This window comes from Channa argus, chromosome 1 (genome assembly GCF_033026475.1).
Source record: "Channa argus isolate prfri chromosome 1, Channa argus male v1.0, whole genome shotgun sequence".
NCBI classification, from domain to species: domain Eukaryota; kingdom Metazoa; phylum Chordata; class Actinopteri; order Anabantiformes; family Channidae; genus Channa; species Channa argus.
The window spans coordinates 34,205,458-34,221,626 of NC_090197.1; the positions used below are offsets into that span (position 1 = coordinate 34,205,458).

Here is a 16,169-nt window from a genome sequence, read left to right on the forward strand (position 1 = left end):
TTGGAATGTTTGCAGCAGGCCCCAACTCATGTATAAGTACTGGAGAACATCCAGAGGGATTTACTAATTTAAGAGAGATTAAATGCCTAATTTTTCATTTTGTTTGCTTTGCAATTCAATCAAAAATGAATCTGTGAACCTCATGATGGTGCTAGAGTACAAGACAAGGGATCAACAATGACACTGCTCGTCAAATTTAACTGAATTTTCTAAAAAGTCATCAAACATTGCTTGCATTTCATTGTAAAGTGTAAGGTCCTCAGGTAATAAAATAATTAACTCAAATCTATAGATATAGTTCCATCGCAAAACACATTTTCGACTCAAAGTCTAGAGAAAATATCTTATATAATTACTTAAGGTCAGTTAGTCAGTGAAATATGTTTCTAAATTTTATCCCATTAGAAAAAAGGCAAACAAGCCATTGTTATCTTAGTCCCTTTTGGTGTTGGTGCAGCATGCTTGATATTGAACTGTCCCTGTCCTCCCTCAAATTGCTTTTTTAATCTCACTTAATTTCTATTATGTTATACATCAGGGAAACTACACTTGGTGTTTTCAATTTTTTTAAGTCCCATCTTGAAAGAGAAACTTTCTCCTGTGCTCTTTTTTTAATTTGATCTTTTTAAGCTGTTAAAGCAGGAGCAACTTCTTAATTACTATACGGAACTGGTGAAGTGTAATTTCCTCTGCTTGGATATTGTCGGACCTATATATATGCACCCTATAAGTGTGGAAAATGGAAACAAAATGGCCTTCTGACTGCACATTTGAATTAATGGAAAAATAGAGCAGTGACTTTTTATACAGCTTCTGAGTTTAACAGTTTTTAAAATTTATAGATATTATTTATGTATGTAATTTTCCCTGCCTGCCATACCACCTCCCTGTTACTCAGTGGATGGAGATGAATACAGGGTATGACAAAAAATAATAATTATATGTAGAAACATATCTTTTAAGTTTATTTAAAACTTCTGATATTATTTCTTCGCTGCAGCCATCTCACATCAAGATTTGTTGGTGATGTAAAGGAAAGGATGTGATGTAAACACTTGCGGTGTCAAAATTGCCCCATTTAAAAAAGAATCTGAATTTTAGCTCAGTCTCTCTTTCTTTCTCCTACCTTTCCTAGTGGTAAAGCCTAGAACTGCTTGCATGTTCCTCTGCATCTGCTAGAAGTTGTCTTTTACACCTAATAGCATTCTTAAAATGGAATGGGTGGGCCTGGTGGCTCAGTGGTAGAGCATTGTGTTGGGATGCAGAAGGCCGTGGGTTCTACATACTACAATAAGCATCTCTAGGGATTTATTACTATACTCCAAACTGCAACTAATAATTTTCAACGTCTTTAAGAAAATTTCAGTACTGGCTCTGTCTAGAGGATATTTCTGCTAAATTAGTAAAAAAAAATTCAACATCAAAAAGATTTACACAAACTTTTCTCAGGACACGCATGTGGTGGACTATATAGCACAGAGTTTGTGATGCTATTTCCTAATATTGCTGTCACTCAGACAAATTAGTGTCTACTAAACTAACAAAATTAATCAGTGCAAAGTGAAAACTAGCCTCACTGGGCTAATATAATGTAATTTCAGTTAGACTGGGACCAAAATGTGATTAGTTAGTTAGTAGTTAGTAGCAGTTTGTGTGTGCGTGTTTTCCTGCAAAAACAGCAAAATCCTGTAAGTGCTGTTACACATTTTTATTAAAACACATAAAATTTTACAGTCATTGATGCACTGCTCAGTTATTATTATCAATAATTGCATGCATGTAATTTACATGTACTGTAGTAAACAGAGCAAGATCAGTCACCACAATTAACAACACGGTGCAGTGTAAAATCAGACATGTCAGACAAGTGAATAGCTTTCATATTTATGTTTATTCTTCTAAAAATATCTTATCTCCTAGTCAGTATAAACTTCTACTCAGCGTTAATGAACATTTTCACACTTATTTAATTCAGCTACATTTAAAAACATATATTAATCATATTTTACACTTCTACATAACTATATCCACAATCTATATTTTTCATATCTATAATATAAAATAAACACCTTCCCAAGGCTTCAACACTTAATAATAACATAAATGTCTTTACTTCTTTTCGTCTTCATTGACATATCCATTCTCTCAAGGACATTAAACATGTTTATCCTTACTTTTAAGTAGCAGCCCTTGTTAATAGAAAGACACCAGCTACACTCCTGTGCAACTTTCTATCATTCTTTAACTTTGACAATAAAGTTCAGCTAACAAACTTTCTTGGCCATTCTGCTTCAATTTCTACTGACCATGGGATTTTAAAACTATACAACCATAAGTCTCCATGCATTTTACTACATCTGATCATTGCCATTTCTGTGAAATGGGCTATGATCTCAAATGTTCCAACTTTGATCCCATTTGGTAGTCTGGCATACCTCCCATTACCCCCCTCCACAACCGTCATTCTTTGAACCCTTTTACAGATATTGGTGCCTCTCAGTTTTTCAACTTCACTTTGCACACCTTCACTTTTAATCTCAATTTAACAAAATACACATGCTTTCATTTGTATTATTTGTTTAATAAAAATTAAGAATGTACATATTGATATGATGCTAAGTTATCTCTTGTGCACCTAAATGGCAAATGTAAGCAATAATATCCAGTGACAAATGTACATTCACACACTTACTAAACATCACCAATGGTGACCAGTGGCATCTCTCTCTGGCTTAAGTGAGCAAAAGTAGTAACGCTTTGCAAGAGCACACTTTGTCTTCGAATACATTTCCACAGTGCATTGACATGTTTAAAAATATTTGACAATTTTCAACTACTCATGCATCATTTCAACTTCTGGACAAGTAGAGTGGGTAAAAACATTTTGTGCATATCATTTAGTTGGATAAGTACTGAGTGATAGAATAACATGTTCAAAGATAGGTAAAGGTGTATAAGACCTTCTGTCAACATATTACAACAAGCATCTCCAGGTATTTATTACTATACTCAGAACTGCAACTAATAAATTTCAAAATCTTTCAGACATTTCAAGTTTCAAAGAATATTTCAGTACAGGCTCTGTGTAGAGGATATTTCTGCTAAATTAGTAGAAAGAGATCTCCAGAAGCCTTTCACAAACCTCTCCCAGGACAGGCATATGGTGGACTATATAGCACAGAGTTTTTCACTCAGACAAATGTGGAAACTAATGTGGCAGCAAAATAAATGTGATAAGCAACATTTTAAATATCAGCTAAACTTTCTCTTATTATAGGATCTATTATTATTCAAGTAATGATACTATTGAAAAACCTAAATCACTTTATCACATATTTTTACCTCCCTTTATGTCCACTGTACAGGGTGGTGCAGGGGCCTGGTGGGTGCGGGGACCTAGTGGCTTAATGGGTAGAGCATTGTGTTGGGATGCAGAAGATCACATGGATCAAATCCTACCCCACCAAGCGTTGCCCCACCCTGCCACCAAGGGCAAAGTTGTAGCAGGAAGGGCCTCCGGCATAAAACTCATGCCAAATGAATGTGCAGAACACGTTCCATCCTGGTGACCCCTGAAAGGGACAAGCGGAAAGCCGTTGATCTTTATGTGCACTGTACAGGATGAAGGGTTTGCCTACTTTCCAAAGCCTGATGATGCTTTTTTGTTCAGCTAACCAAAAATCTTAAATTTGCAATGAGACATCTTGAGTTATTTGTATATTTGGCTTTACTTGAGCAACAATAGATCACTCAACAAATTTTTTCATTAACAGATGAAACTAGTCATATCAGCTCTGGGTGGGTAGTACATGAAGATGGCAAAGTGTAGTAGTTACTGATTTATTGCTGTTCACATTGCTCCTGGCCTCCAGACACAAGGCTGCACACCCCCCTTTGTGGCAACAAAATGTGGTTTGGGTGCCTGAACTGGGTTGCACTTGAGTGAGGGCAGTGAGGCAAGGATACTTAGCTCAGGAGCACTCTGAAACTGCTTGGCTGCCTGGAGCCCAGAGGTGTATGAAACTGTACTGTAAGGTGTAGGGACTGCAGAGAGCACAGGGTTTGGAACAGGGGTAGCAGAGAATTTTGGTATCCTTGGCAGTCCAGCTGGTTGGGAAACACTGACTGGTGCTGGTGTCAAGAGTGGGACTGGGCTAGTAGTAGTAGTAGTAAAAAGAGCAGAAGGTGGGGAAGTCATGTCAGAGTGATTCAAACGTTCTCCGAGAGTAGTGGCTGAGCGAGGTGCAATGACTTTGGGGGCAAGAGTAGGAGCTGACATTGGTGTGGGTGTAGAGAATCGCTTGATCTCGTAGACACGGGCTGTTTTGATGGGGATCTGCTTAGGTGAAATTAATGAGCTGCCCACCATTGTTGTTGTGTAATCCCCCTGTTGCTGCCTCTGGGCCTGATAGGAAGGTGTGGCTGAAAGATTACTAGCACTGCCTGCATAGTTGAACATGGCAGGGTTGAGCTGGTAGGGTTGCCTTCTCATGAAATCCAGAGCTTTAATTCCCTCTCTTCCAGAACCTCCTCTAACTTGGGTATCTAGCTTGCTTGTGTTCCTCTGAGGGCCTGTAGGAATAGTGGGGGCAAGAAGTGGGTTGTACCCAATCGGTGGAGGGGCGCGGACATTTGGAGAGTATTTCCACTGAGATATAAGAGAAGGATTAGGAGAGGAGTTCAGGTGTTGGGGTGCACTCTGTGAGGCAACTTCCTGCTGGAAATGGGTATCTGGTGGGGTGTCCACCACATACATACCCATTCGGTTCTGCCTCCGGGCAAATAATTGTGCCCCCTTTCCCCCTGCTTGAAGAATCTGTGGTACCTCATGGGTTACCCGAGGCTTGGGTGCCACTGGAGGAGGCAGCCTCCCCATGCTGGTCTCACCACTATTGTCTTCCTCTGCTGCATCTGAGATAGCCTCTGCAGGTAGCTGAACATATTTATGTCGGGTAGATCTGTCATCCAGGTTCTGTACCATAGACAGTAATTCAGGATTAGGGCTGTTCTTCTTGACATCTGGCACATTGAACATAGGTTTGGGTTTGCCGCTACGTCGTCGAGCCTCAAGTAAGATTCCTGTGCGGCCTGTTGGGGTTAGAGCTACAGCTTCTTGCTGAGAAACCACTGACACTTGAGATACAGGTGCCATAGAAAATTTAGGTGGTGGAGGTTGAGCAACTGGCACTTGAATTGGAGGCACTTGGGCAACTGGGTCAGCTAAACCAGAAATTCGGGATGCAGAAGGAACAGGGTCATAAGCCATCTTTGCTTGAGTTGTTGGTGTTATTAAAGGCAAAGGCACTGTGGGAACAGTTGTAAATGGAGTCTGATGAACAGTTGTTATCGGTAGTGTTGACTGCATTGTCTCTACAGAAGTAGAGATGTTTGGAGGGTAAAGCGTAACAGGGGCTTCTGGTGTGTGGGCCAAGGGACTTTGAAGTACATTGGATATTGGGGAGAGCACTGATGGAGAAGCAGAGGGTAGTTGTGATGTTGCTGATGTAGCATTGGTAGCTAGTTCAGAGGCGGTGGAGAATGGTGGTGGCACAACAGCTGCTGAGGCAGGACGCTGAGTCATCTTTGTGATAGGTGGTCGGAACGTTACCGGGGCAGTTGCAGCTCGAATGCTGATGAAGCCAGGAGTGAAAGGACGTGCTGTTCTGTTTAAAACATTACTAGCAGGTAGTTCTGTTAATGGTGTTTCAGCTATTGGCACAGGACTGGTTAGAGTAGTCACTGAGACAATGGATGGTTTAGGTGCCACAGGTGGAATTGACATCACCATGCTGGCTGTGCTAACTGCAGAGTAGTATAGGTCCCCGCTAGGCACCTCATGGATGCCAACAGCAACTGGACTGTGAACCTGGGAGAGCTCTTGTTCTATGAATGTAGGTCCAGGTGGTATCATCTGCTGAGCCTGAAGGTTTGCTTGTACCTGTGGTTGTACTTCTGGATTCAACTGATGCGCCTGAATCTGCTCTTGGATGTGAGACTGTGGTATAACCTGCGACTGTGCTTCCTCTATCTTCTTGGCATGCTCAGCAGCTCTCTTTCTCTGCTGCTCAAACAATTGGGCACCTTTTCCTGCAGTGTCACTCAACCCTGGACTTGGAGCATCCTCTGCCCCATCCCCACGACCTTCAGCACCCGCAGTTGCCCTCTTCTCTAGCATATCCAAGTAGTCACTATCCCAAGTTGGGTCAGGAACAGCAGAGAAACTATCATCATCAAACTCTGATTCGCTTCCAGGGAGAGCCCCATCCTCCTCTTGGGAGTCCCGACAAGTGTCCTCATCTACACTACCAAAGCTAGTGAGAGTGTACTTCTTGGAGCGCTGTCGCCTCTTCTTGAACATCAGAACCCCCTTTGAGTGAGGATTGGGAGCATCAGTCAGTAGAGATGCTATTGTTCGACATTTGCTTTTGGCTTCTTTTACTTGCTTGTCTTGCACTGTATCCCCTCGGTTCAGTTCTGTAAGGTCATAATGAAAGCCATATTTATTAGGAGTAGTTGCACATAGCAAATCACAAGTAATGCAGTTACTTATACCCTACAAACCAAAAACCCACTGGGACATCTAAATATGTCCTGACCATTATGCTAATGGAAGAACCTCTGGTAAATTCATAGCAAGCCTACGACTTCTCACCTTAGCTAAGGGAAAGGATGACTTTGCACATTATTAGACTTATGTACTGTGACATCTAACAAAACTGAAAATATTTACAAGGTGGTGGAAAATTGCATAATGTGATGTTTTATTCCTCTTCAGAGTTTGTAACACACATTTATGCAAAATGCTCATTGGCTCTTTTATTAAGTCAACAGAAATAGCAAAAATGAATAACATTAAGTGGAATGAATAGGAAAAAGAGAGTGAGAAAGGGACAGAGAAAATATGAATGTCCTTGCTTTGCCACATAATACCAAAACAGCTGTAGATGCTTTTCAGTGCTTCCAGACACAGGTTTTTACACACAACTATAATCAACTAAACCAACTCTGCTCTGTTTAATGGACTTAGCTTAGGTGGACACAAAGTCAGACTGGCTACTTTCTCCTTCTATATTCAAATATAGATTACACTCTTATAATCTAGGAAGATTATAATGATTAATGGATGTATTTTTTTCAAACAAGGATGGGTGTATTGTTGCAATAAAAGCTCAATATTTGCTGATGAATTTAAATTGTTATATATTTCCAACAAAAAGTTGACCTATGGCCCTGAGTTAGATTGGATCTGTCCAGTGTGTATCCTGCCATTGGCCCATTGACAGCTCTGATTGACTCTAGGGCATCTCCTGCAACCTTTTACAGTATAAGTGGTAAACATGATAGATGGAGGGATGGATGGTTGACTTATACAGATGTTGGATTAATTTGGTGTGAAAAAAAGGTAGTGTAAGTGGTTCCATCTGTGGAGAGCCTTCTGCACATATGTAGGTCTTTCTCTGGGGGATTTGAGAACATATTTATTTTAAGCTTCAAAAAAGGCATGTGCTGTACATATAATCTCTGATTGTGAACACATATTTTACACACTGATGTGTAAAATAATTTACACTTACATTTACAATTACAATTTACACTTTTCTTCTTGTCTAAAGAAATGCAGTAGGTCAGCTATTCCTATTGACTGTGATGTATTTCTCTGTTGCAAAGCAGATGGTACAGAGAAATAGCACTTAGTTAAATTTATGTAAATAACAGCACTTTCCCATCCCCAGCTGTGTAGTGCTGGTCCCAACCCGGTAGAAATTGGAGAGGGTTGCGTCAGCAATGGAATCCGGCATAAAAACTGTGCCAAATCAACATGGACAATGATCCATTGTGGCGACTCTGAACTCACGGGATATGCCGAAAGGACCAAAAAATAAAAATAAATTGCGTAGCATTTGTGAAAAAAAATATGGGTTATCTGTATGTGCTACAGGACCAAGAATAGGGTTCAACAACATTTTATGGTATCTGAATCCAGTTCTGAAAACTTTTGTGAATTGTGAACCATCCAGTGACTTTTATCAGGAATGTAGTCATGATGTAAGTGTGGATAACCCATGTGAGTCACAAATCTATGTGAATGCTCTTCATTCCTAAATGTACTTACTTGCTTGTTTAGCCTTTTCCATGTAGGTTGTTGTGAGCTCCTCATCAACAGGTTTATTCACAGGACCCACCATGGGTATAAGCTGGCTACGGGAGCTGAGCATCAGGGCCTCCTTTGCCCTTTCAGGTGACACCAGTGGCACATTAGCAGGCTCTAGAAAGCCACTGTCTTCCTCTTGCACTGCATCCCGTGGACCCAGATCATCTGCTGAGGAGATTATGGAGGAGGTCTCAGTGGATGTCTGGGAGGACCACACTCCTGGACCAGAGGGTTGGTAAATAACCTCCCTTCGTGCCACCCCTGGTAGCCCTCCTCCTACATCTACTTTCCCCCCATTTTCATCCAATAAACTAGGATAGCCACGGGCATCTGGAGCACTGTCATAACCACTCATCTCTGATGTTTCCCCACCCTCGGGGGAGGTCCGTCCTGTTGGCTTCCCCGGATTAGAATTACTTGGGCTGCGACGTTTCTGACGGCGCTGCCTCTCATAGCCTGCAACATCTGCATCACTGTCAGTCTCACCATAATAAGCCTCACTACCAGGTGGGGATGTCAAGCCACTGGTTATAGAGGAGCGGCTACGGTGGACTTCACGGACAGGTGCATGGTGAGGATGAGTGGGTGACATGGCACGCAGAGCAGCGCGGTACTCTTTGTCTATACGGGGAGATGGAGCACGGGTCACAAGCACCACGGACTGAAAACCAGCAGGTGCCCTGTGAATGAGTACATGGTTTAAAACATTTACTGATGCATATAAGGGCCCTTTGTTGAATATTTAGAATTTGATTTCCTAAATTTTTATCCCATACTTGTGGTATTTTAACACATTAACACAGACGGCAGTATCAAACACATGAACATTGTAATTAGTACCTGTTGTGTATCAGACTTGTCTTGTCTTGTGCATAATATAATATTTTCCTGATCCCTTACAGGTGCTTTATTATTAGCAAGAGTATAATTCTTTTGTTCTCCTGACCTTTTGACACGAATGTGTAATATTCCAGGGGAGCTGTCAATAAGGTTCATGGCCTGGGCATGGGAGAGCATTCCACATGGCTGGTCATTGATGGACACAAGTTCATCAGCCTCTCGCAGCCCAGCCCTGCATGCCTTGCTGCGTTTACGCACCTGCAAAAGGAAAGGAAGACAACATTTACTGCAAGTAAAGTCCCAGGGCCTTGAGGCCAGTCCCAAATTCAAGAGATGTCCGAATACTTACAAGACCAATTCCCTTCAATGGCCAAACCTTGTAGTAACATTCAAGGTGTAAAGCCTATGCACGGCTTTTATGTTTTATTTTTCCAGGATTTGATGACAACCTATTGGATCATTCTCAGGTGTCAGCAGTCTTGGTTGTTGTGATGTACCGTAGATACTCAGTTTCTATTAATACCCTGAGAGGTATATGTTCTGGTTTTGTAACTGAATAAATATGACACAGCTATGCTGCTGTCTTGTCTAGGTTTGTGATAGTAACTGACAAAGAGCAGATTCTGTCCTGACAGCCTGATCTTGCTGTGGACATATGCCACATATTGCAGCTCAAGTGGAGCACATACACACTTAAACAGAGAACTGTCAGCAGGCAGCCATCTTTATTTGGTTCTTTGCTATTTGTGCTTGAGGTCTGTCAAGAACTATGGCATTATGCCCACCTACCATGCCCCTTGTCTTTTCAAGACATGTCAACATGTCCTGTTATAAATCTATAGCATATATTTGAATATTTTGGAAGACATTACATGTAGTGCCGATTACACCGTAAAAGGGTACTCACTTGTATTAAATTAATATTGTATTTTAGAGATTAGAGATACAGATTACTCTGAATGATTTAGTTAGTTTCTTGTGCAGCTATTCTTATTTGCATGTAATGAAATCCTAGGTCCCCATTTAGCTAAGCCTTTCAAAGTGGCCTGTGCCTGCTTGTGGTATGGAATGTCAATTATTCATGAGTTTAGTGACCTTGCGGTTTCACATCATAACAGTTACAATATACTTACATCCTCACATGTACATACCACCAGTGGGTATTAAAAAATACAAATGAATCTATATAAAACATCTCACAAACATGCATATGCAGGCCCACAGCCATAGACCCAGCACTACGACCCAGGCTCTTTCAGTAAAATCCCAGACTGCTCCACCTGTTACGGGCAATAAAGTATTCGACCTACATGTAACAAGATTCTACTCCCATGCTGAGGGTTAAAAGGAGCAGGAGAAGAAAAAAAAAGTGAAAATGCAGAGTATATTGTATATGATTTTGCCTGAACAGGAACATAATACAGGAGTACAAACTGAAGTTAAGCAAACATGATTTCCTTTGCGCGTGAACCTACAATAAAGAATTTTATACTCTTCCCTAAGCATCAAGATGTTGAGAAGTTCATGTACCAAAATAGCATATGAGGTTCATTTTTGAGTACTGAGCTGAAACACACACCTAAACTAACCCCATGACCTGCAGCTTCTCACCAAAAATAGCCCCCTGGTAAAGTACTTCTGCTCAGTCAACAGTTATTGACTATGTGCCTATGTGATTTCAGTGGGAAAATATGCATAAGTAAAGATTTGATGTAAAAAGAAAGTTGGCCCACATTTCTGTGCACTGGGCGAGCTTCACAGATGATGATGACGATGACAGAGGAGGATCACTATGAAGTCAAAAATGTACCTATACCGTTACCGAAATAAATTACAGCTTTGCCCCTCAGACTTGCAAGCCTAATTAATCATTTTATCTAGTGTGCATGCTGCTTTGTATTTTTTTTATTTTCAAATAATTGCTCTATGACCAAGTTACTCCATATACATTATACGTCTGTAATTCACAAAAAGTAATATAATTTTGATATTTGACAACAATGTAGTTTAAACCTGGTCGGGATTACACCGAATTCCAAAACAACTCAGTCCAGATTTCCATGACTTTCATTACTTACCTATGTGGTTTTTACTGTAACCGCAGCGTTTCTAGATTAAACCAGGGTAATTTAAGATTATTACTGAAATGCTGACAAAGTGAAATCATGCCACAGGTATGTTTTATCAATAAGCCACTCAATCTGGTAAACCATGACCTTTTTGTACCAACTGTTTCTGCCAGGATTTGCACATTTAACTGTTCAAAGCACCAATGAACAGTTTTAAGAACAATAATAAGAATTTAATAACAATTTCAAAGTTACTTGTCAAAAAGAAACCAATGTAAACCAATTTTCTGTAATTTTACTAGTTTGAGGTTATGCAGTTTTATAAAAGCAGCAAATTTGACTGGGTTGCCCTACCTTACCAGCTGAACTTGAATTTTAAAGTTCAATCAATCATCAGTGTGCCTCTGCATGAAGCCTGTTCTTAAACAAGGTGATGACTCATATTCAGGACCCAAATGAAACAAAATGACAGCCAGTAAGCCACTTTACTTTATTCACAGCTCTTTAAATCTCTACCCAACATATCTCAGCTAATCTCTCACTTTTCTATAGCAAGGCTTTTGAATCCAACTATCTTCTACTTTCCTCTTTCCATTCAGCAAACTATGACATTACTACTTCTGTCGAACCTGCAAAATCACCGTACTGACCTTAGCCACCTGGAGGGGCTTCTGATGTTCTACACCTCCCTGGAGACGAAACCCCCAAGGTGCTCCTCCCGACAATGTAATTAACACTTCCTCTGCAACCATTGTTCTGATGCCTGTCTTATAAAACTTTTCTTCTTTTTTTGTTGGTTTTTGTTGTGGTTATTTCCACTCTTCTTTGGTTTTTATATTTCTCCTGGGGGCCCCTCAGTGCATTGGCCCCATTGTCAGTGGTCAGGGCCCCCCCAAAGAGCTCTGACCTGCTCTTCGCCTGCCACACTGCCAGGGTGCTGTCTTCTCTTTGACTTCAGTTCCTGGGCCAATGCTTACACCTGAACACAGAGTTCTGTGTGCCCACCCATAGCCAGAGTGGGCCAACCATCATGGCCAAGAGAGCGAGGGGGAGAAGCTGAGAGAAATATGATGGGAGGGAGTCTGTCTCTGCTTACACAGAGGAATGCCTGTCCCAAATGAGCGAGGAGAGGCTCCAGCAAAACACTTGTCCTGTCAGTCAGACCTATGGCACTAGATTGCTGATAGCACCTCCAAAAATAGGACACCACCCCTTCTGCTCCTCTTCAGACCAAGGCAGAGTTAACATTTACAACATCCAAATGGCATTGTTTTAGATCTGGCTCCAAAGCATTGAGGTCATTAGTAACCTTTAGTACGGTCACAGCTACATTCTAAAATCTCATAGAATCTCATCATATGAACAGGAATGATAGAAATATTAATATCTTAATAAGTAAGTAGTGGATCGACTTTGGTGCCAGTTTAACCTTTTGAGGGTAAAGTGTATTCTGCCAGATCCTCTTCATCCAGAGACATTCTATGCTGTCATCACAGAGCTTTTAGATAAATACTTATGCAAGCTCTGGATGAATAGCCTGCATAGCTATGTTGAAATATGTCCTAAGTTAGAATTCCACATTAACAGACTGTATAGACCCCATGCTTGCTTGTATTAAACTGAACAAACAAACAAAAAACAGAGATTGAGAACATAGACAAACTATTTAACTTTATGCCTTCGCATTTGTCATTGTCAAACTCCACGCCACATTGTGTAAGTTGGCAGATGTGCAGAATCTCAATAAAGACATTTAATACTCATAAGCTGTACAACAAATCTACACCTTTGCCAACATTCGTGCATGCTGATTTTGTCAGCTTTGTTGTTTTTCATGGTAACTATACTAGCCTGTGATGTGGGCCTAGTGGCTCAAGGTAAAGCATCGGGTTGGGATGCAGAAGGCTGCGAAAATCAGGCCCAGGAGAAAATAAATAAATAAATAAAAAATTTTTAAATAGGGGGAGGGTTGTGGCAGGAAGGGCAACTGGCATAAAAAAAAATTAATAAAAAAAAAAAAAAACTCATGCCAGATCAACACGCGGAACACGTTCTGCTGTGGCAACCCCTGAAGGGACAAGCTGAAAGCCATTGATCAGTGTGACCTGTCACACTGGTTTCTGTGATTCATAAGAGTATATTTAATTTTAGTAGGACCCTAAAAGAGGAGATGGCAAGGGGAGGTTTGAAATGTGAAAAGGGGGTTCATTAACAAAGGGTAAACAACTGAAAAGCACTCTATGAGCAGGGCAGGAATAACACACGTAGTAATAACCAAACAATGTAAAACAGTACATGAACTTAAACACATGGGGGAAGAGATAAACTAAAGAACTGTGCTGTGGAAGCAAGGGAACTAACTTAGTAACTAAGGGGAGGCAGACTCGAACAAACTGAACATAAAGCGCAGACAGAATGAAGGGGACAAATAAATACTCAAACATGGAACCAGGGCCAAACAAGCAGGGATAACAAAAGACAAACCCTAAACACTGAAACAAACAGGAAAGCCAGCCTCAGACCAAAACGTAAGGGCAGAGAATCCAAACACAAGGATCAGATAGGGCATGAAAGGGGAATGTCCAAAAGCACAGAATATCCACAGGAATTTTCACTGTTCACAGAAGAGGACGTAGAGGCAATCTGGCAGGTAACAGTGGGGAGAGCTGGGTATAAGTACAAGGGGCCAAAGGTGAAATCAATCAGTGTTAACAAGAAACAAGAAGCTAAAAAATACTCTGAGAAGTGGTGGTGAGGGATAACAAAATAAAAGCGAGGAGCAGGAAGTAAAACTAAAGAAAACTGAAGTCCAAAAAACTGTGACAGGTCCTTGATCTTGTTTTCACGTTCTTCCATTTTCCCTTTCTCTCCTCTTGTTTATTCCCTTGCTTTTATTTTTACTGTTTTTGTGCAGGTATGCATGTAAACTGAATCCTAATCTTATTGAAAATAATTCTTTCTGAACACAGACAACACAATCAACACAGTGCAGTGTTGGTGGATATAACTTAACTATGTTGTATTGTCAAGGCTTTTAAACCTGTTGACAGAGATACCCTTTGCTAGAAAGGGAACACTGCTATTATCAATGGAGCAGGAGGGTACCAATGATAGCTGCTCCCTTTGGCAGCTTTGCTCTGCAGCTGTCTTTAGGCCTCAGTATAGTAACCAAGATCAGTCCTGGGTCAGACACAAATGTTAACATCTCTTCCAGGAGGCAGTATCAGATCTAACTGAACACCACGGTTAAAGTAAGTGCTCCACTGCACAGATACATCTGATCCAGTTTATATCAGATCTGGATTTAGACATGGAAAGAGAAGTATTAAACAGAGAGCTGATGAACTGATAAGTTGTGTCAACCACTCCCTCTAGTGGTTAAAAGTAGGTTAGTTGTTTGCCTCCTGGAACTATATCTTTCTTTATTTTCTTCCCAATAATTACGCTATTTTATTTTTAATTTCTGTCTCTTTTGTGGTTGAAAACAGCTAACCTTATAGGTTTGACATTTTTTAATAATCCACTGTGTAGTGGCATTGGTTTCAAATCAAACACCCCTTACACAAGCATTGCCCTCAAAAGATTGAGCAATCGATTTAAAAAATAATAAATAAATAATAAAAATAAAAATAATAATACCTCTGTTAAACTAAGCAAAGGCATTGCATTTCCGAGATCTCTAGCTTCAGCAGGCCATCAACAACAAGTCAGCAAAGGGTCTGCAACTTCATTCTGTCCGGAACAAAATCTGGCGGACTTTCACAAAAATTGAAAAGGTCAAAATCTATACTCCATGTAGTCACAAGGCTGAAAAGGCTTCATGTTTGTTTGTTTTTTATTCCATACAGTCTCTATATTGTCGTGACAAAAACAATTATTAAAGTGGTATGACTGCACCAATGATTGTTTAGTTATTACTCAGGAAATGGAGGAAGCTGTGGACATGGTAGAACTGTTAAGTGAGATGACAGCTTTGTCGCTCTCATGTTGCCCCTGTTAATTAGTTTGTGTCTGCCCATCTTTACTTTCAGGGTTTTCTGCCCTGTTTTTATTTTCTCTTTTTCCACTATTATATCTGTGAGGAGGATCACATTTTCTCTGGTTTCTCTGATACTTTTCTATTTAATTATGTCTTTTCTGGCCAACTTGCCTTCATCAGAAGACATTGACTGATTTGTCGAGAAGCAACAGGCACAGTGCCCTTCGACTGAGGCATCTGTGCCATCATGGCTGATACTGCCAACCGGCCACTACCTCCCCTGCCCTGCCCCCCAGCTCAGATGAGGTTAAAATGAGACTGCCATACTAATAAACATGATGTAAACAGAAAAGGCAGTGCACAAAGTGAGCAGTGTATATGTATTAAAAACATAGATAGAAAAAACAAGGATGGTGACTATTCTAAACCATTGTGTAACTTAGTTGAGACTAACAGGAATATTTGGACTGCAGTGAGGCTATAATAAAGTTGATGTAATGCAAATCACACTTTTAATATATATTTTAGCTTCTGAAATGCATTCAGTATAACCCATGTAGCTGTAGATTTAATAAGAACACAACAGTATGTTCTTTAAATTCTAGCTTTAGAAAACATATTGTATCACACACAAGTTAGACTGCACCCTTTGGGGAAACACATTTTAAATAACCCTGGACCGGCTCACATTTTTAAAATGTCAAGTTATAAAGTTTGTTTTTCCCTTCCAAGGAGGAATCATTTTGACATTTAGCAATATAGTGTTGATCTGTTTTCTTAAGGTTAGAATTTTACGAGTTCTTATGGGCATTATTTCTATTACATATAATAAACAGACTTTAGTTGAGACTCCAGTCTTGTGAAAACTGCCTCATGAGGAAGTTTATTGTGCCATCCAGTTAACTTTATACTGCGTTATACTTTTTGACAGCATACTGTATGTCATCCAGTTATTCACTTCCTTGCATAGTTTAATATACAGTATTTAAGGTCTGTGTTGGATTTAATATTGAACTGTTAATTTTGAATGCACCTCTGTATTGTCTTACATGTATTTTTAGATCTAAATAAATATGTGGGGTAGCCTTCCTATTTTACCATGCATGCAAATTAAATGTGAATCTGTTAT

The 16,169-nt window shown here is 40.2% G+C and overlaps 1 protein-coding gene across 1 annotated transcript; it reads right to left on the reverse strand.

Annotated features, from left to right (window-relative positions):
- Nucleotides 1–1,681: 1,681 nt before the first annotated feature.
- synpo2la (synaptopodin 2-like a) lies at nucleotides 1,682–12,072 on the reverse strand. The gene is made up of 4 exons (XM_067514617.1): nucleotides 11,712–12,072; nucleotides 9,099–9,250; nucleotides 8,114–8,832; nucleotides 1,682–6,474 (listed from the first exon to the last, which is right to left on the reverse strand). Exons 1-4 carry the CDS (start codon nucleotides 11,811–11,813, stop codon nucleotides 3,851–3,853), a joined length of 3,597 nt encoding a protein of 1,198 aa, XP_067370718.1. The 5' UTR covers nucleotides 11,814–12,072; the 3' UTR covers nucleotides 1,682–3,850.
- Nucleotides 12,073–16,169: the final 4,097 nt, after the last annotated feature.